The sequence below is a fragment of the Melanotaenia boesemani genome, chromosome 10 (genome assembly GCF_017639745.1).
Source record: "Melanotaenia boesemani isolate fMelBoe1 chromosome 10, fMelBoe1.pri, whole genome shotgun sequence".
Classification (NCBI taxonomy): domain Eukaryota; kingdom Metazoa; phylum Chordata; class Actinopteri; order Atheriniformes; family Melanotaeniidae; genus Melanotaenia; species Melanotaenia boesemani.
The window spans coordinates 32900984-32924828 of record NC_055691.1 but is presented as its reverse complement, the minus strand read 5'-3'; the positions used below and the strand labels follow the sequence as shown (position 1 = coordinate 32924828).

Genomic DNA, 23845 nt, shown 5'->3' with positions numbered 1-23845 from the left:
TTTCACACTTAACTTTCTCTAGGGTTTATGGAGAATGGTCCAAATAATGAAAATATCTAGTTAGCGGAGGTTGTCTGGACAAAAATACCTTAATGATATCAGAGGTCTGAGGAGAATGGGATGACAGAAAGGCAACAGTAACCCAAAACCCACTTGTTACAACCGAGGTATGCAGAATACTACCTCTGAACTCAGAACACATCCAAACTTGAAGCATCAGAAGACCACACCGGGTCCAATAATTTATTGAATTAAAATTAAATCAGTGGTTCTAGTATAGGTATAGTTTTATTTAAATCTTTATCATCATTTCAATATTTTAGCATAAATAAACCTAATTTACTAGAGGCTTTTTGTTTTTAATAAGGTACTCTTCTCATGTTTCAGTACTGAACCTGCTTCTGCCAGCTTTATTTTGGGGTCTTTCTTTTGGTTCAGATTCTTCTGATGGTGCAGATTTTTGCGATTTATGATTTTGCCCCCCCCCTTGAAATAAAGAACTTGTCTCAGCCTTCATCAATAACCCAACCTGATATTTTTCAAGAAAAAAAATAAAATAATAAATGCAAGATCATCAAGGGACATCATTAGGCTATAAATCATTAAAACCCACATAATATTTGACCACATAACATTTTCGAAGGAAAAGAGTAATTCTCAAATCAATATAAAACTAAATTTAGGAGACGTGTTGCAATCATGGAAGTCTCTTCACATTTTGCCTATGTACTGCCTATCTATTACAAAAAACAAAACTCATACAGTAGTTATACCTTATATAGTTTCTTACCAAAGAAAACAGTGGGAAAACAGAAAAGTGAGTAAAAAGCATTTTACTTCTCTTTAAAATAATTTTGCTTTAAAATCGCTACTTAATTCAATGCTAAAATATAGCATTAACATGTATCTTTTTTTTTATTTTAGTTTATTTTATTTTAATCAATCAAATGACAAAGCGGCAAATGCAACCCAGCCTAATAGGCTACATGTCAATGTTTATCCACCAGAGGGCGCAATACGGCTTCTTTTGGGGAAGAGTATTTATTATTTCATGTTAGATTCTCATTTAAAATATAAAGATCGTTTAGGTGGTACCTCGAAAATACTTTTAAAGTATAAATGCATCAAACTAAATAAAAATATTTCCATAAGCCTTAGCTAAAATTAAATTTCCTGTAGTTGTTTGGACTCATGGCGTCTGTTAATACACGAGCCAAAATAGACTCAGATTCATTTAGCTGTAAATGTAACTTCTACTCTAACTTTATTAATTGGTTTGAATTATTTCTGCTTACCGTCTTTTCGGCACCTTTGGAGAGTTCCTGCAAATGAACCAAGAAACCCAAATTCAAAACTTTCTGTCTAAAGAGGCACGCCTCTCGTGGCGGCTCGCGTGCGCGTCTTGCTGTCACCAGTGTTCCTCCTGCCAAACAGCTGCATCCAGCTCGCGCTGAGCGGCATGTGTGAGCTGTGCTGGAGGGGGATAGCGGTGACTTCATTTGAGGAGCAGCATAGCTTTCAGTGAAGACAGTGGACAGCCTGGCTGGGACAAGTCTTCTTCTTCTTCTTCTTCTTCTTCTTCTTCTTCACATTTGCTGCTTCACATGTAATCTCCACATCTGGGTTAGAGCGAGGAGGAGAATGAGAATAGTGCATGTAGTTTCTACTTGTAGGTACAGCGCAGCAGAAGCGAAGTCACTCCGAAAGGTAAGCAATGCCGACTGTTTGCTGGTCAGCCTCAGCATGGGAGTGTTTTCAGTTTTTACCGCTGAAAAGGTCTTTTTAGTGGTGGACACGGAAGACTTTTGTAATTATCATGTCGTTTGATGTTTTTACAATATCCTCAATATTTTCTAAACCCAAATAGGAAGCAGTTTAGACTAACTACTACTAGCACGTGCATGGCTCAGGATAACGTGATTTGTGCTCCTATGTACATATTATTGATATAAAAGATGCTCTAAATCATCTTCTGGGAAAAGATAAGCTTCTTTCACAGACTGTTGTAATAAACCTCTGAGGTGAGGACAATGAATGAGCGCTTCTCTCGGGGAATTTCTCATTCTGCTTCACTCTCCGCGGGTTTTCCAGCGGTGAAATGACATGTTAACTCTGGTGAAGATGTCAAGTGTTGATGATGGCCCAGCACTCCGTGTCCTTATTTGTCTTGTTACCCTGTCTTGCAGTGTCTCTAAGGAGGAAAACATGAAGTCAGTTCTTAATCTATTTCAGTCGTGTCAGGTTTAAGTTCCGCATTTTACTGAGAGTCAAGAATCAAAATCAGGAACTGTAGCTGAGATATGTTCATAATGGATTATTACCAAAGCAAATATGGTTCTTGTCACTGGAGACAGCAGGATTGCTACTACACAGACAACAGATACCCCAGCATCCAGAAGTAGGGCAGTAAATGGTGTGTGTGTATGTGTGTGTCATGCGTGTTCCCACCGTTGAAGGTTAACTGGGTGTCTCACTGGTTCATATGGGGAGTGGGGGAAGGTTTGCAGACTGTCTGACTAAAGGGTCTCCAACTGGATTCAGTTCTCCTCCTCTGTCTGATGTCTGGTAGCTGTTTACTGTGACCCAGCATTTTAAATGTTTGCTGATTGGTGTACAACATCATAAAGACACAGGAAGCTGAAGAACACATGATTTTGTACAAATACAAATTGGTAGAGGTTTGTGCTTGCGTTTGGGAATACATGATCCATTTTAATAATCTCCTGTACAGATCGACCATCTGTTTGTGAACGTCATGATGTTTGACGATGTGCTTGAAGTTTTACAAGCAACGTCCACACGGAAATGTAACAATCAGAGCTGGGAATCGTAGGCTTTCACACAATATGATTTGAGCCTGTCGGTGTTATCATTTGACTCAAAATCACTTCTTGATTACAAAGAAGAACTAACTTAAATATAATATTTACAAAAAGAAAACAGCAGTAAGCTTAAAAATAGATTTGTAATGTTTTTTTCCAGCTGATTACAAGACAATGCTGTTAGACAAATAGATTAGATAAGATGAAGTAGTGGCCTTTTATTTCTCAGCTACTTCCTGGCATCGATCAGCAAAAGCATCCAGGTATCAAAATGAAATTGAATGGATGAATTAATTAAAGTAAAATGTTAAACAGAAAGAGATATAATCTAAGTGCTACTTCACTTTCTTCTGTATAGTTAAAACTGTCACTTATTCAAGAGGAATCCTGTCTACCATGTAATAAATATGTACTTATACTCACATGCAGCATGCTCATATATATATATATTTATATATATATATATATATATATATATATATACATGCTCTTTAGCAATGAACTGACCACCTGCTCTCTGATGCAAGCAGAATGACAGCCATGTGTGAGGAAGAGCATGTGAGCTTGTTTGTATCCCTGCAAATTGGACTCAGGCAACCTTAGCCTCTTTTAGGACTTTTTTTTAAATATAGTTGATGATTAAGTCTGAATATTTATACTGTAAATCCAATAAAGTTGATCTGCCTTCAGGGTTTAAAAAGTGTTGCTAGCCTTTGCAGAAGCATTGTGGATTTTTTGTTTTTAAAAGCACAAGTGAGGAGAAGTTAGTTGGTAGATTATTTAACTTTCATTAAAGCCACACGTCCTTTAATTCCCATCTATGGTTCTCTCACAAGTCTTCAGTCAGCAGCATTCATTGTATTCTGTTGTGATAATATTATTTCACTAGTAGGAAAAACAAAAGCCTTTTTGTCTGCCTGAATGGCGGCTTTATGATGGACGTCAAAGGCCAACAGACGTACCAGTGTCCCAAAATGCGCCAGATAGTGAAGCCTTTCGTCAGCTATTCAAAAAAAAGCCAGAAAGGCTTCAGCCATGCTCTGTGACTCACAAAATATCTCTTTGTGATTTCACCTATTTTTTTCAGATCTCTTGGAAAGTTCTTGGAGTTTGTCTCCACATGTTGGGCAGCAGGCAGGGACACACCCTGGACAGGTCATCTGTCTTTGGAGGCATAAAGACAAAAATACTCACATTCATTATATTCTGCTTTCCAGTTGCTAACATTCAGTTGTTAGGATTTAGCCTCATATGTAGCATTAATTTGAAGAGACAATCATGAATACTTTGACTTAAGATTGTATTGTAATTTTCTCTCAATTAAAAAGAAAACTGGGAGAAGTGGAAAGAGCCGATTACTAGTAAGATGATCTGACTTCATTAACAATAGGAATGGTGAGAGGTACCATTCAATAGTCTAAGCTCATAACATGGTACAACATCATATAAATTTATAGTCATTTCAAGCTATTTGCAGTAGACATTTATAGATTTTTAACCCTGTAAGGATTGCACCTAATTCTGTCAACACAGAGTTAGTTGTAAGGACTTTTTGATTTTTGTATCCTGTTTGGAGTGTTGTAGGGACCAAACACACACTTTTGCTGTTATTTTCCTTTCATTAGGGGTTCATTCACATCAGACCTTTTGAATTAAATCTTAGTTTGTTTCTTCAGAAAGTTGATTTTTGTGAGCTTTGAATGTGCAACCAAACTGATGCGTGTGAAAAAAAAAAATTAAAACATACAACTGAGCTCTGTTCCTCCTCAGAATCTAGGCCTCAGTTGGCTTTCAGTGAACCAAATGCAGGAAGCAGACTTTTACTTATGTGGTGGAAACAGAAGTTACCCTGCATTAATTAACAGATGAGCAATTTTTCTTGTTTGTTGTTTGTCTTTTCTTCTCATTCAGTAATTCTTGATGCAGCGCCCCCTCAGACGAGGAGGGGAATGCGTTGTTCAAAACTCAGACCAGCTGAATGTTACAACCCTCACTGGAACCAGGCTCCCAGTCGCACAGAGTCTAGCTGACTAATGGGTGTGACCTCATTTATTCGTTCATTATCTTGACCGCTTATTCCATTACGGGTCGTGGGTGAGCTGGAGCCTATCCCAGCATTTTAACAGGTGAGAGGCAGGGTACACCATGGACAGGTCACCAGTCTGTCGCAGAGCCAACACAAACAACCATTCACACGCACACTCTCTTCTAGGGCGAATTTAGAATAACCAATTAACCTATCATGCATGTCTTTGGACGGTGGGAGGAAGCCGGAAAACCCAGAGTGAACCCACGCATACACGGGGAGAACATGCAAACTCCACACAGAAAGGCCACCACCCCCAGGTTCGAACCTCCCCCCAGCCCAGGCTCGAATCGGTGACCTTCTTGCTGCGAGGCTGCAGTGCTAACCACCACACCACCATGAAGCCCTGAGCTCTCATTTAAAAGCTGTCTCTCATTAACCCTTCTGGTTACTGGACCTGACTGTCTGACAAAGGAAATGTGAAATGGAGACTCGGTTATTTAGATGCACAGATATGAATATGACCTAAACTGGTTAAATGAATATTAAATGAAGATATAAATAAACTTTAGTTTGTATCACAGGATGTGAGACTCCTCTGTGCATTAGTTGGTTTGTCTTTCCATCATCAACATCTATTTTCTGCTCTCTGTCATTAGTGAAGTTTATGTCACAATATTGCTGGGATTGTAAGTTGTCACTCAGTCAGAAAACTGTTTAACTATTAACGCGAATGATGGCCTCATGGGATAATAGTGAAATTATGTGCTCTTTGAGTATTTTTATAAAGGCTAAATTTGGTTATCCCCTCCATGATTACATCTTGTCAATTTCTGTCTTTTTTAGATGGCGTTTTGACCTTGTTTTGCTCTGAATACCTAACCTTCCCCTGAAATCGAACTATGACGTTACTCTCTCCTCTCAGTGTAATGCTTTTTCCCTCCTTCCGTGTACTATAATCTTGTGTTTCTGTCCTTGTAAACATAATTTGGACATGAAAAGCATGGTAACCAAATCAGCTGAGTAGTGTAGATCAGTGAATCTGGCATCATTTCTGCCTTTGACTGCAGACCAGTTTGGTATGATTTACCACCACAGCTGTTAGCCTTCTTTAAGTATTTCATCTTCTAGTGAAAAAAATGCACTGTAATGTGTTGAGTGGATTGTAGTGGTGTACAGAGGATAGGGGCTGATCTTATGAGTTCATTGGGGACATGAGAAGTGGAGGAGAAAAGGGTTTTGTCAGACATCTATTTAAATAGATAACAAATTAAATTTAGCATAATGTCGCAAGTTCCCTTTTCTTGGACATTTAACCATGCATTAGCCATTGTTCAACATCATTTTCAACATGACTATACAGAGTTTTTATAATGTTTTAAAAGAATGAATCTAAACTCAGGATGAGAACATTCCTCGAGCCTTGCTGCTTATTGCATATTTGCCAGGAAGAAGATCCATTTATGAGAATGTGGCTTTCTCAGCAGGGTCCTTTGGTTTTGTGTTTATGGATACTGTTCCCTTGACATTCCTGTCATCCTCATGCCACTCCTCCCAAAAGCCCTGCCACTCTAGGAAGCAAAGCTTCTCCGATATTCAAGGATCTTAAACATCTGTGTGTTCATTATTATGAGACACTTCAAGCAGCAGCAACAAGCTTTGACTGTTTTCCAGGTTTTGTCAGATGCAACTGATGTGACCCCCGTCTTCAACCTCCATGTTTCATTTAATTTTTTCTGTTGTCAAGCTGGGAAAAGGGTTAGTTTGGAGAAATGAGAAGGCAGCGGGACAGTGGTAATGCAGAGTCGGGCAGGACAGGCCCCTCGGGGATGACAAGCTATTCTGAGCCTTGTGCTGTTCCCCAGTCGCTGTACTCTGGATGATTTGCCCCTGGTCCACAAAGTCTGTGTGTAGCTGCTATTTTCTATGCATAAACAATACAGAGATAAAATAAACGGAAAGACAGCAAATCTCCTGTTAAGGAGAACGTGGTTTGCCATCAAAGCTTCCCAGCAGTTTTATTTTCTCTCACTTGGCCAAGATGATATTATTCTTCTATTTTCTCCCCATTTTTTACAGTGATTTTTCCTATTAGATGATCTCAGTGTTTGTTTCAACTCGCTGAAAAGAAAATTAAGTTTATAAATACTTTGTTTTGCCTTGCTGTGAATCAGCAGCCACAATGAGAAAGTCCCAAGAAGAACCCTGGGATAAGTTAAACAATTGACCATTGTCCACACACCATTGCACCTGCAAGACATGTCTGGGTGCACGAGGCTTTGACTGTTATGTCTGGAGGCTGCTAATGGTATTGAAGCGTCTGTGCTAAATGTATACACATCCGCAATGTGTATTTAATCTTAGGTCATTGGGAATGTTTAAAGATACCAAACAAAAAATACTCAGGATCAAAACGTATTATTTATTATATGCTCATTTCAGATTTTTGGGTTAAATAGAAACTTGCTGTTTTAGTATTTGCCCTAAAATAAGTTTCACACCTGGTGGCATGCACTGAAACGACTATAAAAACAAGAGGTGCATGGGTTGATTTATTAGACATCCTTCAAATTTCAGAATTTGGTTTATTATTTCTATTAAATCAACATCAAATGCTTCTTATATCAAGCTAATATTTCTTTTTCTAACCAGCTTCTCTCACATTTTCTGCTTCTTTCTCATCTGTGTTTTTGCTTGTCTCCTAAGTTTTGTAAAGACACGTGGAAGTTATTTGGTTTTCTAGGTGCTGTCATGCTAGCAATTAACTAACTCATGGCCCATATGTTTTCATTCCACAGTAATTAAAAGAAACCATCAGTGGCCGTGGTACTTGCTTCATATCGAGAGTTTCCCAGGCAAACAGAGAGCTCATGTTCTGGAACCGGCACAAATGATTATTGATTTATTGGTGTAATTTGGGGTATTTAAACAGCTTTAATTAGAATTTTTTTGTGTGTGTTCACATTTCTAGTGTGTCCAGATGGCATTTATAACTTTGGAGGACATACTTCTGTATCTGAAGTCCCATCTTTAGTCAAAACCTTGACGGGTCAGCTGCTGAGCTTCTTTTTAAACTAGGATTAGACTTGCTGTGGAGTGACGTAGTGGTTCCAGGTCTCTTAGGGGCTCACTTTTAATTACATGCCATTTTAAACAGAATGTGTATATTTTGGGAGGAAGTTAGACAGACAAAAAGAATCTGTCCAGGGTGGTCTTGCTTCTGGGATATGTAAACCTTGAACAGAAGCTACTGTGTCATTACTCACCTTTCTTTACTCCCTGCTGAAATTATAATCCACACATCTCTCTCTTGCTGCTTTCCTTGCTTTCATTTTCTACTCGCTATGAACACAGTGACACATAAATGCACAGACTCGCATTACAGAACTGGAGCTCTGAAGCCATCTGGGACTTTAGACCTCTTCATGTGGAAATTGAAGCCATGCGGTTGCATTTTAGCCTCTTTTTTCTGAATTGGAATTATATGCTTGTTCTCCACAACCACCATGACCTCACAGCATTAAACTAATGTAATGACAGAGATAATACCATACAATGCATTGCAGGCTGTTCTTTAAGGTGGCCATTGCATGTTTTTCCGGGTTTTCTGGCTTATCTGCAGTGTTAAAACAACGTATTACTACCTTAAACATCACCCAAAGCTAAAAAGGAAAGTATACACATGTTCAAGTTAATTTTATTTATTCTGTAATTTCTACCTCTCATTTGCAAGACTTTTTTTTAGCAGTCTGACCACTATCATCATAGTTCCCACATGTACTTCTAAGGTCAAATTCTCGAGGCAGTCCGCCCTAAGTTAGAGCCTGCATGTTATCCGCCGCAATCATTTTAAAAGTGGAAGTTTTTGCAGAGCAAGGAATGACTCCTGACTATTGCAGGGTGAGACCGTATGCCTCTGCATCATGTTCTATGATGAATGGATGAAATGAGATGTTTGTTGCTGCAGTTGATATTTCAGCACACGTCCCACATCTGCACCTATCCAGAGTATATAAAGAACATAATCTGTGAAATCACACAACTGCAGGTGATAAGCATAGTTGGCAAAGGCTTCCTGATGTTATCTTTATTGTGAGAGTCTGTATATTTTGGATCTGATTCCAGCTTGAACATATATTTCTGGATGTGGGGTGATGCCATGCTTGAAAACAGCACGTTTGACAAAAAATTCCATCGTTTACAAGCTGCGATAACTTCCAGACTCGAGGTGAATGTTCATAAGTGAGTTTCCTAAGACAGAAAGCACAAGACTCCAACACAAATAAAAGGCCTTCAGTGTGGTTTACTGATTAAAAAAATTAATAAAACCCTTGTGGCATTCGGTGTAATTTTGATGATAAAATCATGAAATACTAAAATTACAGAAACCATTTTACTCATGCATGATCAAAAATCTGTTTAACTTTGTTGATGCTTAATGATAACTGATGATAAGACGAGACTCTGTTGGGCAGATGGTGATTCATACTGAAAGTAAAATACAGGCATGGCATAAGGCTCTGTGCAGCTAACCAGGTTGAGCGAATGCATATTCCAAACTTGTTTGATCTGAGTCAGAGCGTCCTTTGGCCCACCATGCAGAACTGACTTATCATCCAGTGGTAAGAACTTAACATCTGGGCTTTTGAGTGCCACTTGTATTAAAAATCTTCAATTTAAAAACTTAATCTATACTCAGAATTTAAGAAACCACTGTTGTCACTTTCACTAAGCTTCTTTTTCTTTTGCTTTACCTCATAGTTTTACCTGAAGGTTTTGGCTTAAGCTGTCAGCACACAAACTCCCACAGTAAATACACACACCTGACCTTACTGTGTGTATTCAACAGTTCGGTGGGTGTTATCAGAGTTTGTTGACTGTTGCCAGACTTCTTCTAATCCCGGGCTTTCATTCTTCCTCTGCTCTTGTATAATCCTCAGCCTTAAATCGGATGCCAGTCAGATTAAGATTGATTATAGGCCAAAAGGCGGATGATCAGGAAAATGGAAAAACTGTAAAAGATAGGAATAAAGGCGTGTTATTTGTACAGAAGCCTGTCTGACACGTGTTGTGTTCAGTTAGGCTTTGCATGGTTAACCAAATGTGTTTCCTTTTGAGGCTCAGCTGCAGGAATAAATGGTTTTTTGGATGTCCTTGTGGAAACCAGTTTAAAACTGTACTTAAGCTTGTATGTTTTTCTCTAAAGTCTCTGCAGTTATGTTGTTTGGTCTGATAACTGCCTATTAAAAGTCTCTGCACCACACATGCAACACATACAGATGGGATATTTTGATTATAAATCGGCAAAAGGAAATTTTGACTGTTGCACCTCTGCTTACAGCCTTGTAATTACAAGGTTGTGACTCAGAACATTGTTGTGGTTACAAAAGTGCACTGAGAGCTTATATAGGCAAGCTTGATTTAGAGCCATATGTCATAACAGGAAATGATGTCACCTAAAACTCCAGCTCAGAGTCTTATCTCCTGTCAGCAACAAGATTATCACAACTTAGCTCGTTGTTCACTGCACATGTAGGCGCTGTTAATCCTCCATCTAAGCTGGTGTGTTTTGTTTTTTTGAAGTTATTATTTATTTGAATCTGATTTTATTCCCATTGTTTAACCTGGAACCCTCTAAACTACACTCTCATCCAGGTATGACATTTGTGTGAGGCCTATCCCACTCAGTGACCTTCTCGACTGCTTTCTCACTTTCACCCACTCCACTCCACTCCACCCATCTGGTTGGCATCTTCTACAACTAGCTGCATATCTAGTCACTTGTTCAAAGTAAATTCCATGGAACTTAGCATGAAGCCATCCACTGGTTTCAGCCACAGCTTTTTATGCTGATATTTTGATTATGAGTCACAAGCAGAAAAAGAAAGGAAAAAGAAAAACATTACAGGTGGGATTTGTGTGGTTTACGTATCTGGATAATTTCATGTACTGTCAGTTAAAAAGGTTTCCTTGGTTGGAGGAGGACCCACTTTGTTGTCAGTCTTTCTGTAGTTCTTAGCAAACCTGTTGTTGAAGGAGTGGCATGCCACTGACTTCCTTTTCTTCCTGACTCCAACACAATTGTATCAGCATTCTGGAGACTTAACACAGGAAGTAAGCATCTGAGACCTAAAGATAAAGCCTAACAGATCTTTTATACCACCTACCTAATAGTCATTTTAAGCAGCTCACAAACCCCTCTGAGGACTTTAATAAAAATATTTTTTACTTTTAATTCCAAATTGATCTTGGAAGTGATTTAACACATTTATGATGTTTAAAACACTTCTCTAATCATTTGTGGTCATGTTGTGATTTGGTTAAAAGATTTCACTCATGAAGTCGGGGGCAAGAAAATAAGAAGTTACAGCTCTTTGCTGCTTTGGATATGCTCATATAAATGCAGTATTAACATTACAAGGAGCCTCATTTTTTATTATGAACGTGCGGTACAGAAACCACATTGGCACCGCCCGCTGTGAACTGACACTCCCACATACCCCGGCTCTTGTATTTATATGTGTGAGAGTGCATCTCCAACAAATGTGTGAACAGAAATTACCGAAAAAGTCCAAACCAAACTGTCTCCACATCCTTCCTAATGTCTTTGATGTCCATGTGTGAAAATGGTTAGAGAAAAACAATGTTTTTTCACATCTACGTCCATTTTGGAATAAACTGTTTGACTGAAAAAGCCTCACTTTGGTGATGGAGGAAACAGAAACAACAGAAAGAAAAATTAGGCACAAACACAGAAAGGCCCCATTTGAGGTTCAATTCACTAACCAATGCTTCACCATGCGGCTCCATATTTTCCCAATTTGATTATAATAAAAAACCAACACTAACAAATTTAAGTAGCTTTGCTTTGGTTTACTTTAGATGCTTCCACACTTGAAGAAGACATACATAGGGCAACACACAGAAAGATGCTGATCTCAACTCTGCATTAATTTCCTCTTCACATCTTTGCTCTCTATAAAATGGGGTCTGAAGTTCTTGGCAGGCAGCTTCTTATAAAGATGATAGGCAGGGTGAGAGCTGGGTTAATGGAGTTCCTCACAGACAGCTTACTCAACACTTCAGAAATTTTTATGATTGCATGAAAGACAGCAAGCAGACCTAAGATGGACGAAAAAGGGGAAATTGTGAAAAGGAAAGCATGCAACAGCTGAGTACACCTTCTTTCCGTTGTTTAGAATCAGCTGTTTGGACGGTGAATACCAGATGTTGTCACTGAGGTCTGTTTGAACGAGAGTAGAAAACAAATAAAAAATGTTTTTGTCCCTATTTTGAGCTTTATGTATGTTTTGAATAAGTGCATGTCTCCTCGTCAGCATAAAGTTGTTTAGGGAAAAGTGAAAGGGTCTTTGTGTGAAGTGACAGGTGCTCTCCCACCTGTTACTGCTTGGCATGGCAGCTGACACCTCAGCAGGGCGTTCGTGCTGACAGGCGACAGTTTCAGTGCCTCGGAGCACAATATTTGTGTCAGTGGGTTTGTAACCATACAAAACAAACAAAATTAGTGGCTCTTGAATAAATGTTGTTTTAAACTGATATAATTTTAAAACTTTAAACTAATCTTTTTTTTTTCTTGAAAGAAAAACCTTGAACATACTGTACATTTCTTAGCCTCAACCTCCGTCCCATGACAACATTAAAGTTTGCAGCATAAAGGCCTTATTGTCTAACTCGTGGCTTAAAATAAACTTCAGATAGTAGCAGAAAGGTCCTGACTTTGATCTTTTTTAAGCTTACAGTGGTACACTGAAAAGTAACAGACCTGCTGAGATTATTTTATCTTTCTTTCATCTTTGCCCATGTGCTGGCTTAGCATGGCTGCTGTTTTCTTCATATCTAAACATCTCTTTGAAATTCCTCTAAAAGCGCTGGCCTCATCTTTTCCCAAGTAGTGTGAGCAGGTGTGTGTGTACCCGGAGACTAAAATAATTTCTTATATGCAGATACATGCAGCTGTAAAAACCAAAGTCTGTGTCACACCTTCCACTTGAATTCCCAGGAGAAACATGAATCAGTTGCTATTTTTTCATGCAGGCCTTCAAGTGGTTTGCCTCAAATCTACTTGATCAGTGTAATCATGTAACTCTGTTTTAAGTCTAAACAAGAGGATTATTATTCTACACTTATAAATCTCTAAATCAAAGAGGAAAAATTTCATTGCACAGATTATTTGGTACAATGACACATTTAGAGATTGAGTCTTAACCACTCTGATCCACTTGCAGACTGACCCGAGCTGTTGGGAAAATAAGTTTGACTTGCAAGCTGAAATTTAGACAGTTTGGACGACAAACAGGGTGTTTTGAAAAGCATCGACCAGCCAATAACAATCAGATGTTATCTGATTGTCTAACACGAGACCAAACAAGTTTTCTGTTCTCGATCGTAAACCAAATGAAACTACGTTAGCATCCGTATTAAGTCGTAATGTACAATTCTTGGTAATGCCCTGGAATCATGAAACTGCTGTTTCTAACCAGACTTGGTTCAGAGTAATGTACCTCTGTTTAGCTCTTCCTGCTGAGAATCAGTTACCAGGTACTGTAGAGGAAGTTGCTGATGGTCATGTGGCTTGTACATTAGCAAGCTGGCTCCACACGTTACAGTTTATAATCTTGCCTTTAACAAGAGATGCGTGAAATTCATGTATGTCCAGTTATTTCTTTTAGGATTTCATATTATATGAAAATAACTGCCTGACCATCATTTGTTTTGAGTTGAGCTTAACAAACCGATGACTAGTGGGGGGACTTTGGGCTTCAATAGAGGTGTGCAGTTATGAAAAAAAGGGTCCTGAAGATCTATAATGCAATACAAAATGCGTGGATTCTTGTGAAACGGAGTGTATGTTTTTATGTATGTATTTCCTAGTTTTCATAAGTAAAATCCAAAAGGGGATTTTAAATAAGTTCTGTTATTTTCTTGGTCCTAAAAGGGAGGAAGCAACTTAGTCATATCAGAGTCCATCCTTCTTGATATCCCTGGTAATATGAAAGTAGCTCTACATAACTCTGTGCTTCTGACTCATTTCGATGACACATTGACATTCATTATGGACATTCTTTGAGCCATTGTTGCCCAGCAGCATCCCTGGGCTGTCAAATCACACTGCACAACTTTTTCTTTCATCCTGGTGCATCACTTTACAACAGCATTTGCTTTATGACAACACATCACACGCTAGCAACTGATTATAAAAGCACTGGCCTTTTTTAACATGCACCAGCAAAGAACTCCAAGAGAACATATCAGGGGAAGTGAGGAAAAGAAAAAGAGAAAGTGATGGAGCAAGAGATAAGACTTACTTTTATTGACAGGAGAGAGCTCAGAGAAGCAACTGGATGCAAGATGGCCGACTTAGTCGTTATTAAGGAGCGCCTCAGTGAGAAGATCTGCCAAGGTTTAGTGATGGGGCTTTAAATTACTTTGTGGTTGAGATAATGGAATACTGTTTCATTTTCATGTTTATTTCCTTCTATGTCGTGACTGTGGTTTTAGCACCTAAAACCATGCCTTTCATTTAGGCTGCGAATACATCCTGTAAAAATGATGCATATGAGAATCAAACAAGCCTAACGTTACTTTAGCCTGAGGATTTCAAATGACCATCAGTAAGAGGCTGTTGTATCAGATAAATCCAGTAATATTAGTGAAGCTAAATTTACACAATGGAATAAATGTGTACTCAACTCTGTGCTTTTTTCATCCTATGATACCCACACAAACAGTCAGTTTAATATTCTTAGCTTACAACCTCTTAAAAAAATTCACCTTGGCATTTTCTACTCCAAATGTTGACAGTATTTTTATCTGCTTCCTTCTAGATTTTGACATGAAGAAGGATATTGATACCCTTATAGCAGAGGAACGGGCTGAAATCATCTCTAAATATGACAAGGTAAGCCTGTGTACAGGAATGAAATAATTCCCAAGGAACATGCTTAGGACATGATGGTTTGATACCTTTGTCATTTGTAACAAAGGTATCCTCAAACATCTGCCTTCGTATGCATGGAATTGGACTTCAGTCTCACTTTCTAATAATAAAACAAGCAGTTAAGGAAGCATCTTCATGGAATATCCAAGGCATCTGGCAATGTTTTAACCAAACTTCCTACTGGATTTGTTGGTATTTCACGTAATTCTCAGCCTGCTAAAATGAATGTGCTGAAGCACAGACCATAGATAAGAATGCAAATCTGCCTAAATACTAATAATCTGTTTTTATTAAACAGATTCATGTGAATGATATTAATATTTCTATTGTTTATAATGTGTGTTGGTTGATTTTCAGGGCAGACAAGAGGGTGTCAGCATTGACCCGTGGGAAGATGCTGACTACAGCATCTATAAAGTCACGGATCGTTTCGGCTTCCTACAGTGAGTTAATTTAAAGTTCTGATGTGATTTAAATTCTTGTATATTGTCTACAACCGTCTGTAAGTTTTTCATGTCATGATTATGTGCAGTTAAACAGACATTTAACCCTTTAATACCAAATGTATCACATTCAATACATACAGTTTCTGAGACCTTTTGCTTCACTTTATGGTAAAAACTTTGCTCAAAACCTTTTGTACACAATCTGATGTCTTATCTTCTAGTGAGGAAGAGCTTCCAACACCTACTGCCCTTGAAGAGAAGGTAAGGAGATTTTTGCCCCCATAGCATGCTCAGATATTACCATCCATGTAATAAATTTCTGCCCTCACACACATGCTTTGTTTTCTCTCCCCAGCTAAAGCACCAGGAGATAGAGCGAGTGGAAAAATGGCTTAAGATGGTGAAAAAATGGGATAAATACAGGAATAGCGAAAAGGTCAATACAAGCTCCCATCAAATTCCAACATACTGGCTCAATTTAGCTTTTGCTTCACTTTTTTCTACCCTATGTGATGTATTATTTCCGTTACTGTTTATAATCTATTTTCCATTCCCTTTTAAGCAGCTCATTCTCATTCCTTCCCATCTCTGTGGTCTAGACACGTAAAAGATGTGCATGAGTGCAAACAATGGGTTCTTGTCAGTCAAGTGTTAACAGGATTAAAGTTACAGTCTATTCATAACCCTCTGCGTCTGTCTTGTGATTGTTGTCACGAAGCCTAGTCTTATATCTTTTCCTACTCTTTGTCAAACATGTTTCAGCTGGTCAAGCGAGTGTATAAAGGAATCCCTCTCCAGCTGCGAGGCCAGGCTTGGGCTTTGCTTTTGGACATAGAGAAAATTAAACAAGATAATGAGGGAAAATATGAGGTAGGAGTCTTAAAACTGAAGGCAGTTGCTATAAACATAAATATATGATTGCCATAATGAATTTAATTCAGACTGCTGCTTGACTTTAAAGACATAACTGTCCATTTTTCATTGGGCAGAAAATGAAGCAACAGGCTCGTAAGTTCTCCACAGAGATCAAGCAGATAGACTTGGATGTGAACAGAACCTTCAGGAACCACATCATGTTCATGGATCGCTTTGGAGTCAAGTGAGTTGCTAGTTTGTGTTGTTTTGTTTTTTTATTTGTATTTTTCATGTTTCATTGCCACCAAAATTACGTAAACACTTATCTAAACCACCACACACTGCAGATGCTTGTGTGTGTCGACAGAATACTCGTGGCTTTGAGCAGGTTAAATAGGTTTAGTTGTGATGACAAATATCTTTAACTTCTTTCCTCTTTTTTTCTTATTGTTTGTTTTAAGGTGGCCTTCTTGCTTTTGCTTTTTGCATTCTCTGTATCACCTCGCTAGTTCATATTTACCGTCACGGAGGCTCCTGCAGGGTGTGACCTCTGTCCTAAACTTTGAAGCAGACAAACACACACCCTCACACATGTGTTACACACTGACACAAACCCAAAGCAGTGGTTTCCTCCTTTCAGCATTTTATTAACCTTCCTGTCAGTGCACAAAGCCCCACAGGAAACAGTATTCATGCAGAACTGTGCACTGACACAAGTGCACACGCACCAAAAAAAAAAATCCCAACAAGACAAAAACTAAAAATTAAATAAAAAATAAAATAATATTAATTTATTTAAAAACACCTTTAAAAAAACTTCAGTGTATGTATTCAGGACAGTCACAGCTTGTGTCTGAATGTGTAGCTGAACGCTGTCTTCTTGCTCTTTGTAACACACTTCCTGTTCAATTCAAAGCCACTGAGTCCAAACAGAGCAAAACACCGCTCCATCCTGCTGCCCACTACTTCCCTGTGAGTCAACAGCTGTCTTACTCACACCGAGCCACTCAACGCTATTTAAAGCTCCTTTCCTGTCTCTGCCACTGTCTGTTCGGTGATGGATCTACTATTAAGGCCAGAGGGTAGACATGCTCTGTATATCTACATGATATTTGCTCACATACATCCACGATGGCTGCCTTGTGCTCAGTGTGTGAAACTGTTGAGTCTCCAGATGTAATCAGCCGCAGAGCGCTCTACCCCGCGGTGATAGAAACTGGACTACAGATGCATGCTTTGCAATATTAGTTATTTATGTTCCACAACATGCACTCATATAAGTAAAATACTGTGATAAAGAAGTTATGCTTTAAATGTCATCTCGCTGAAACTGAAATCCCTAAAAAGTTGTTTTTGTCATTACTTGCTTGACTGTGACTCAAGAATCACATCCTTGTTTTTAACTGGAAGTTTTTCTGTTCCCTCTCCAGGCAGCAGGCACTGTTTCATGTACTAGCAGCTTACTCTGTCTACAATACGGTAAGTTTTTTTGTGTGCGCATATATGCATGCATTCCTAAGGAGCATTATGTAATAAAGAGAACTGTTGTGTCTGCTGGCTCTGGCAGGGAAAAAGCAACGTATCCATACTGCAACAGCTTCAAATCCATGAGCTGTGTTAGTTTCTGTACAGCATAGAACAGGCCAAGCATTACAGACCCATCTGTTCTCACTCTTGTTCAGAGCCTTGGGTGAGATCTTTTATTTATGATTGTGGCTCAGCCTGAATGTACAGCATCACTGTGAAACATTCAGGCCACCAGTGAACCTGCATTGTTAGCTCAAGACTGCTCTTGTGCTTTAAGTGGTGAGGACAAATATTAGAGCTGAAACTATAATGCATCCAAGTATTTTTAAAGCAAATAAAAAAGAAAGCAAAAAGTGATCTGTCCCATTTTAACTGCCAGTGTACTTTTGCTAAACAGTATTTAGTACATCTTGCATATTTATTTTATTATACTATCATTGTCATTAATATCCAGCATTTTGTTTTTCATTTGCGATCTTAGCAGTAGCAGAATTTATGTGAAACTTTATATTCTAATAATCACAAAAAACCACTGTCAGAATTAAAACGTCTCATTTACCACCTCAGTCAGATCAAACTATTCAGGAAAAACACAACTTTACAATCAGATGTCTTTTAAGTCTCTCTGGCTGAGGATGAAATTGGGCAGCAAGCTAGGTTGTAGCCGAGACAAAACTCCTCCAGGGCACTTTAATGTGCATAATGCCATAGATTACTGCGAAGACATTAACAAATTTAGCTTCCTTAAAACTGTCTTCCATCAGTCTGTTAAGGCCTTGCATCTTCTGGCCACTATTCCTTACAGGTGGAAGGAGAACTACAGATCTTGATAAACTGTGAAGGTCCTCGTAAAGTTCCTTGTGTTATAGAAACAACAGCAGAAAAAAATATATGTGCAATGATAATTTAGATTGTTTTTTTTCCCTGTTGTTTTATCTGTGTTGAAACATAAAATCTATAATTACTGCACGTAAAACATGTATCTTCTAGATCTGTTCATGTCAGTTGTTTTCTGAGCACAGGCTGCTGCCAACTGAGAAAGGTAGTAATATGACCGAAGACAGTCCAGAGCACAGAATATTACTCTGCACACAACTGTTTTTCTAATTGGTTCTGTGGTCTCTTCCTTTGTGGCAGAGGTGTCTGAGCCAGAGGAAATGGTCATGTGTTGTTCCCTTTTTTCCTTTTCCCTCTTCTCACACAGTGTAAAAAAATGGGTCAGTAGGAGAGCAGAGAGAGAGAGAGAGAGAGAGAGAGGAACGGAGCGATATAGAGGGAGGGGTGTTTGTCTTCTTCGTATATGTGATTGCAAGGAGGAATGTGAAAAATGTGCAGTTTAACCTTTCTGCAACCCTAATTATATTTAATATATTTCCTTGAAAGGATACATTTGAGTTTCAAGCTGTGCAACAAATCCGTCTTAATATGGTCAAATATCAAATGTGTCTGTTTGTGCATCTGAGCTTGCTAAAGGCTAGCTTTGTGTAAATTAGTGAATCATTTGATTGTCAGCTTAGCAGTAATTCAAGCTGTAAACATGACATTACTGAGAAAATAAGTCCAGCTACTGTAAATGTTTGAACAATCTTTGGTGTAAGTGTTTATAATACAGTTGCTCCACTACAACCGCACATCTCCACAGTCTGCCTGCAGACCACATCAGACATTCAGGTGCTCTCCTCCTCATCTCTTGGCCCGTGTGTGTTCTATTAAATTATGAATACTTCCTGTCATTTGTCCATTCTGTTAAACTTAAAGCTGTATTTCTCCTGTGTTTCCCCCAGGAGGTGAGCTACTGCCAGGGGATGAGTCAGATCGCTGCGATCTTACTCATGTACCTGAACGAGGAAGATGCCTTCTGGGCTCTATCCCAGCTCCTTACCAACAGCAAGCATTCCATGCATGGTGAGACACAGGAAGAAATGTAGACAGAAAAAAACTGAGATGATTTAAGTCTACATTTTTTTTCTGTTCTCTTTAGAAATGATGAAAGATGAATGATTCTTACACTGACTTCATTGATTCTTTTGAAAACTCTTACTCCATCGCCACATACTGTTACACCATGTATAATGTAGTGATTTTCTTCTTTTTATTTTTTCTCCTCTCTTTGCCAGGGTTCTTCATCCCAGGATTCCCCAAGCTGCAGCGTTTCCAGGCTCACCATGAGCTCATCCTCTCTAAAATGCTGCCCAAGCTAAAGAAACACCTGGTGAGTTGCATTAATGGAGGAGACCTTAAGCTTTGTAGCCCAAAAGGATCAGATTGCATTAGATCTAATATTTATGTGGTTAATTTAAGCATATTGAAGATGTTACTGCTGGTTCAGGTAAATAAGGAAAATTACATTTATAACTTAGCAAATTATGAGGAGCAGCTTCTCATGAGACAGATTCTTGTTGATTCCTGCCCCACAGGACAAGGAGCAGATGACAACAGGGATTTATACCACCAAATGGTTTCTCCAGTGCTTCATTGACAGAGTGAGTATTAACACATGACCCTTTAATCTCCACATCTTCCCTGTGTAAAATCTTGCACCATCTACATGTTGAGTACTTTTATTATTTTTTAGTCAAGCTGACTTTTTGTGTCTTCTTTGTCTTTAATAACAGACCCCATTCACCCTCACCTTGCGCTTATGGGACATTTACATATTGGAAGGAGACAAAATACTAACTGCTATGGCTTATACAACCCTCAAGTTACATAAAAGTGAGTAGAAGACTCATCAGGTTATCTTTACATGGCACGCTGTGCCACATGAGCCAAGTTGCTTTTATGCCCAGATACAGCCATGCCTGCTGCTGCTACACCAGCGAGTGTTACTGTGTGGATTACATTGCACGCTTCCTCACGGTTGGATGCATCCTGACTGGATGGCTTACATAACACAAGCGGCCCGTTGCTGTGGAAAAGAATCAGAGGCTGTCTTTTGATTGGATGCACAGACAAACGTCTCAGCATATTGGTTGATTTCTTGAAACTCAAAGAACAGTTTTTATTTGGTAGCTTAAATTAATAATATTTTTGTTGAATTGCTGCCTTCCAAAGTTATAATTTCCATCTTTTTATTCTAATAGTTTAAGTCTTTTTTGTGTGTGTAATGTGTGTATAACAGAGCGGCTGCTGAAGCTGCAGTTGGAGGACCTGAGGGAGTTTCTTCAGGAGCAGCTGGCTGCTTCTTTCTTCCTTCCTGATGATATGGCGGTTGAACAGTTACAGGTTTCATTGTCGGAGCTGCGCAGTAAAAAGCTGGATCAACCTCCTCCAGGTGCAGCCATGGTTTTTTGGATTTCATGAGATATGACCCAATATGACAGATCTAACAGTGACAAAACCATGTCAGAGTATGCAGTGAGTTTCTGTTCTCACTCCTTTCTGAGCAGTTACCTAAGACTAAACATTCCTGCTAAGTTTTGATCAGAAGTTCACGACAATTTTGAGGATTTTTTGCACTCTTCTCTGCACAGAACAGCTTCAGCTTTGGGATGATGCTCAGTGGCCTCACATAAGCTGCTTGTCTCTGCTCCTTACAGAACATTTCTATTAGATTAGGGCCAGGACTTTGACTTGGCCAATTCTAAAATATTTATGCTGTTTTTCAGTGAACCATAGGTGGAACATTTTGTGTACATGTGACTGTTTTCTTGCTGCATCAACCATCTTGTTCCTCTCAGATTCAATTTGCTTAGATTAGTCATTTTTCTTTAGAATTTGTTGATATAATTCAGAATTCATCAGTGTAACTGTGATGGCAAGGTGTCCTGACCCAGATGCAAAAAAAGGCCCAAACAATAATGCAATGTAAACCATGTGTCTCAGACTGGATCAGGTTCCTGTACTGGAATCCTTCTCTGCCTTTTGCCAAACAACTTCTCATTAAAACAAACAAAAAGAAAAACATTTGCCCATAAAAAAAACAAAAGACAACAAACAAACAAACAAACATAAAAACATATTTCCAGTGCTTTTTTTGGCTTGTTCTTTGGAGCTTAAGCAAATTTTACATTATTTTCTTCATTGATAGTATTTACTCCCCCCTGTGGCCACAAACTTTAATGTTAAAGGTTTGTTGGTCTGCTACTCCTGGAGAGGGTAATAATCTCCCTGTTGGTTGATCCAAACTCTTTAGGAATTATTTGATAAATAAGGATTTTTTTTAGGTCATTAGATCTCACTTGTTCCACATAATACATTCCCAGAAATGTTCTGTAAAGATCTGAGACATGGAAACAAATTAAAGTACCCACTAACACCTGCCTGTCATCAAACCAACCATTTCTAGATGCTCTTTTAAGACTCGCATATGGAATATTTTCCTCAATCAATACAGGACCAATTATAGTATTTTTGTTTTATTTGTTTCTCAGTAAATATACCTTTAAAACTTGTGTGAAAATGTAATTATATTTTAGGTCAACACTTTTATGGTTTCTCAAGATTTTGAACCATGACTCTGTATCATTTTTGCTTCTCTCATTAATCCCATTTTCCATTTTCTTTTTCAGCCAAGTCAGACGAGCTGCCAAAGAAGCCTCTGGGTCAAGAGAGACCAGTTCTCCTACTTCCACTGCAGCATGACTCTCCTCTAGAGGTCAAAATAAATCTCCAGGCCAACACTGTGTCCAATACAGAGAGCCAGCCAGTAGATGGGCTCACCCAGCTTCAGACACCTTCTTCTGCAGAACCACAAGATTCAAGAAGCTTTTCAGTCTCAAACACACCTTCTTTGCCTTCACCCAACCCAGTGGTCATTCACACACAAGAAACACCTTCTTTGTCGAGACCTTGTAAAGCACCTCCGATACCTCTAAAACCAGACAAACTGTCTGCTGAGATGGGGTTCGTCAGAAAGGTGGAGGAGACACTGCCAGAAAAGTGCAAAGATGTGAGAAAAAAGGGAAAAGAGACAGAAGATCCAGAGACCCAGTCTGCGGATTGGCCTCCACCATATGAGCCTCCTCCTTTAGATGCTCTTGTCTTGCACACTGAGGAGGAAATCATTGACCTTCCAGACCTTCCGCCTCCACCTTTTTTCTACCCTGAGCAGAGTGATCAAAGCTCACTGGAAAGAGAACCACCCTGCCTAAGGACTGGGTCTGGCTCACCGACCCCGCGCCACTCTCCTTCCCCTCTACCAGCCGCACCATCAGTCACTCAAATAAAACTATCCCCCAAACCACATCCAAAACCAGCAACATCCCTTGACCCCACACAGAAAAAAGTTCCTTCAAAACCCTCCCCTAACTGTGCCTTCGCAGCATCCTCGTCTTCCTCTCCTAGACTTCCTCCCTCAAAGCCAACAAAGTTCCCAGTCTCTCTGTACGTCCCTGTGTCCATGGGAGACAGGCGACCTTCCAACACTTCCCAGTATGATAACCTTTCCGAAGCTGATGACGATGATCGGCTTGTGGAGAGACTTCTGGCCTCCACTCCTGAGGAAATTCCCAGCATGCAGAGCAACCTGCCCTATACTATTGATAGAGACTATGACCCTGCTCTCTACCCTGTTCCCCCACCTCCTATCTTCATCCCTCCTTCCCCGTCTCCCATTCCCACTTCGATGTGTGCCCTCCCCAGTTTGCCTCAAGAGCCAGAATATGATGGAGAGGACAGCTGGGTGGAGGATTCCATCATTCCCCCTCCTCCACCTAGTTTTGCTGACAGACTTTCTCCATTTCAGTGTACCACCGCCATCTGTTCAGACAAACGGAGCGGCGTGTCACCTGTTTACTCTAAGCCTTTCTCCAGAGGCCCCAGAGACCATTCAGCATTCCCAGCACCTTTGTTGTACACCGGGTCTCCCCATGGTCACTCCAGATCCTCAGGACAGTCGCCAGTAGGAGTGCCCTTGGTTCAGTCCAGTCCAGACTTTTGTAGGATGCCTCCTGGTGGACAGCAGCTGCCAAAATCAGTAACTTTTTGATGCGTTAACATTTTACTATTGATCATTCTGTTTCTGCTTGATTGGTTTTTAAAGCCATTTAAAAGGTGAAAGGTCAGTAGCTCCACTGTTTGCCCGTGGTTGTGTGTTTGTATGAAAAGAACCTGTTTTATATATATGTAGAGATCTTGTGCGATTTTATTGGGTGCACCCACTTGTTCTTTTTTTGTTTGTTTGTTTGTTCTTTTGTTTATGGGACCACACTTGATTTAAATTTGTGTGGACAAATGTACACAAAAATAATGTGATCTCATAACAGCTGCA

At 39.3% G+C, this 23845-nt stretch overlaps 1 protein-coding gene across 1 annotated transcript; it reads left to right on the top strand.

Annotated features, from left to right (window-relative positions):
- Nucleotides 1-1467: 1467 nt before the first annotated feature.
- Nucleotides 1468-23842, top strand: si:dkeyp-19e1.3 (ubiquitin carboxyl-terminal hydrolase 6). Its single transcript, XM_041997585.1, has 14 exons — nt 1468-1707; nt 14694-14767; nt 15164-15249; nt 15474-15513; nt 15608-15688; nt 16015-16122; nt 16242-16351; nt 17538-17586; nt 19419-19539; nt 19752-19846; nt 20052-20117; nt 20250-20349; nt 20756-20908; nt 22146-23842. Exons 2-14 carry the CDS (start codon nt 14702-14704, stop codon nt 23561-23563), a joined length of 2493 nt encoding a protein of 830 aa, XP_041853519.1. The 5' UTR covers nt 1468-1707; nt 14694-14701; the 3' UTR covers nt 23564-23842.
- The last annotated feature ends 3 nt before the right edge of the window (nt 23843-23845 follow it).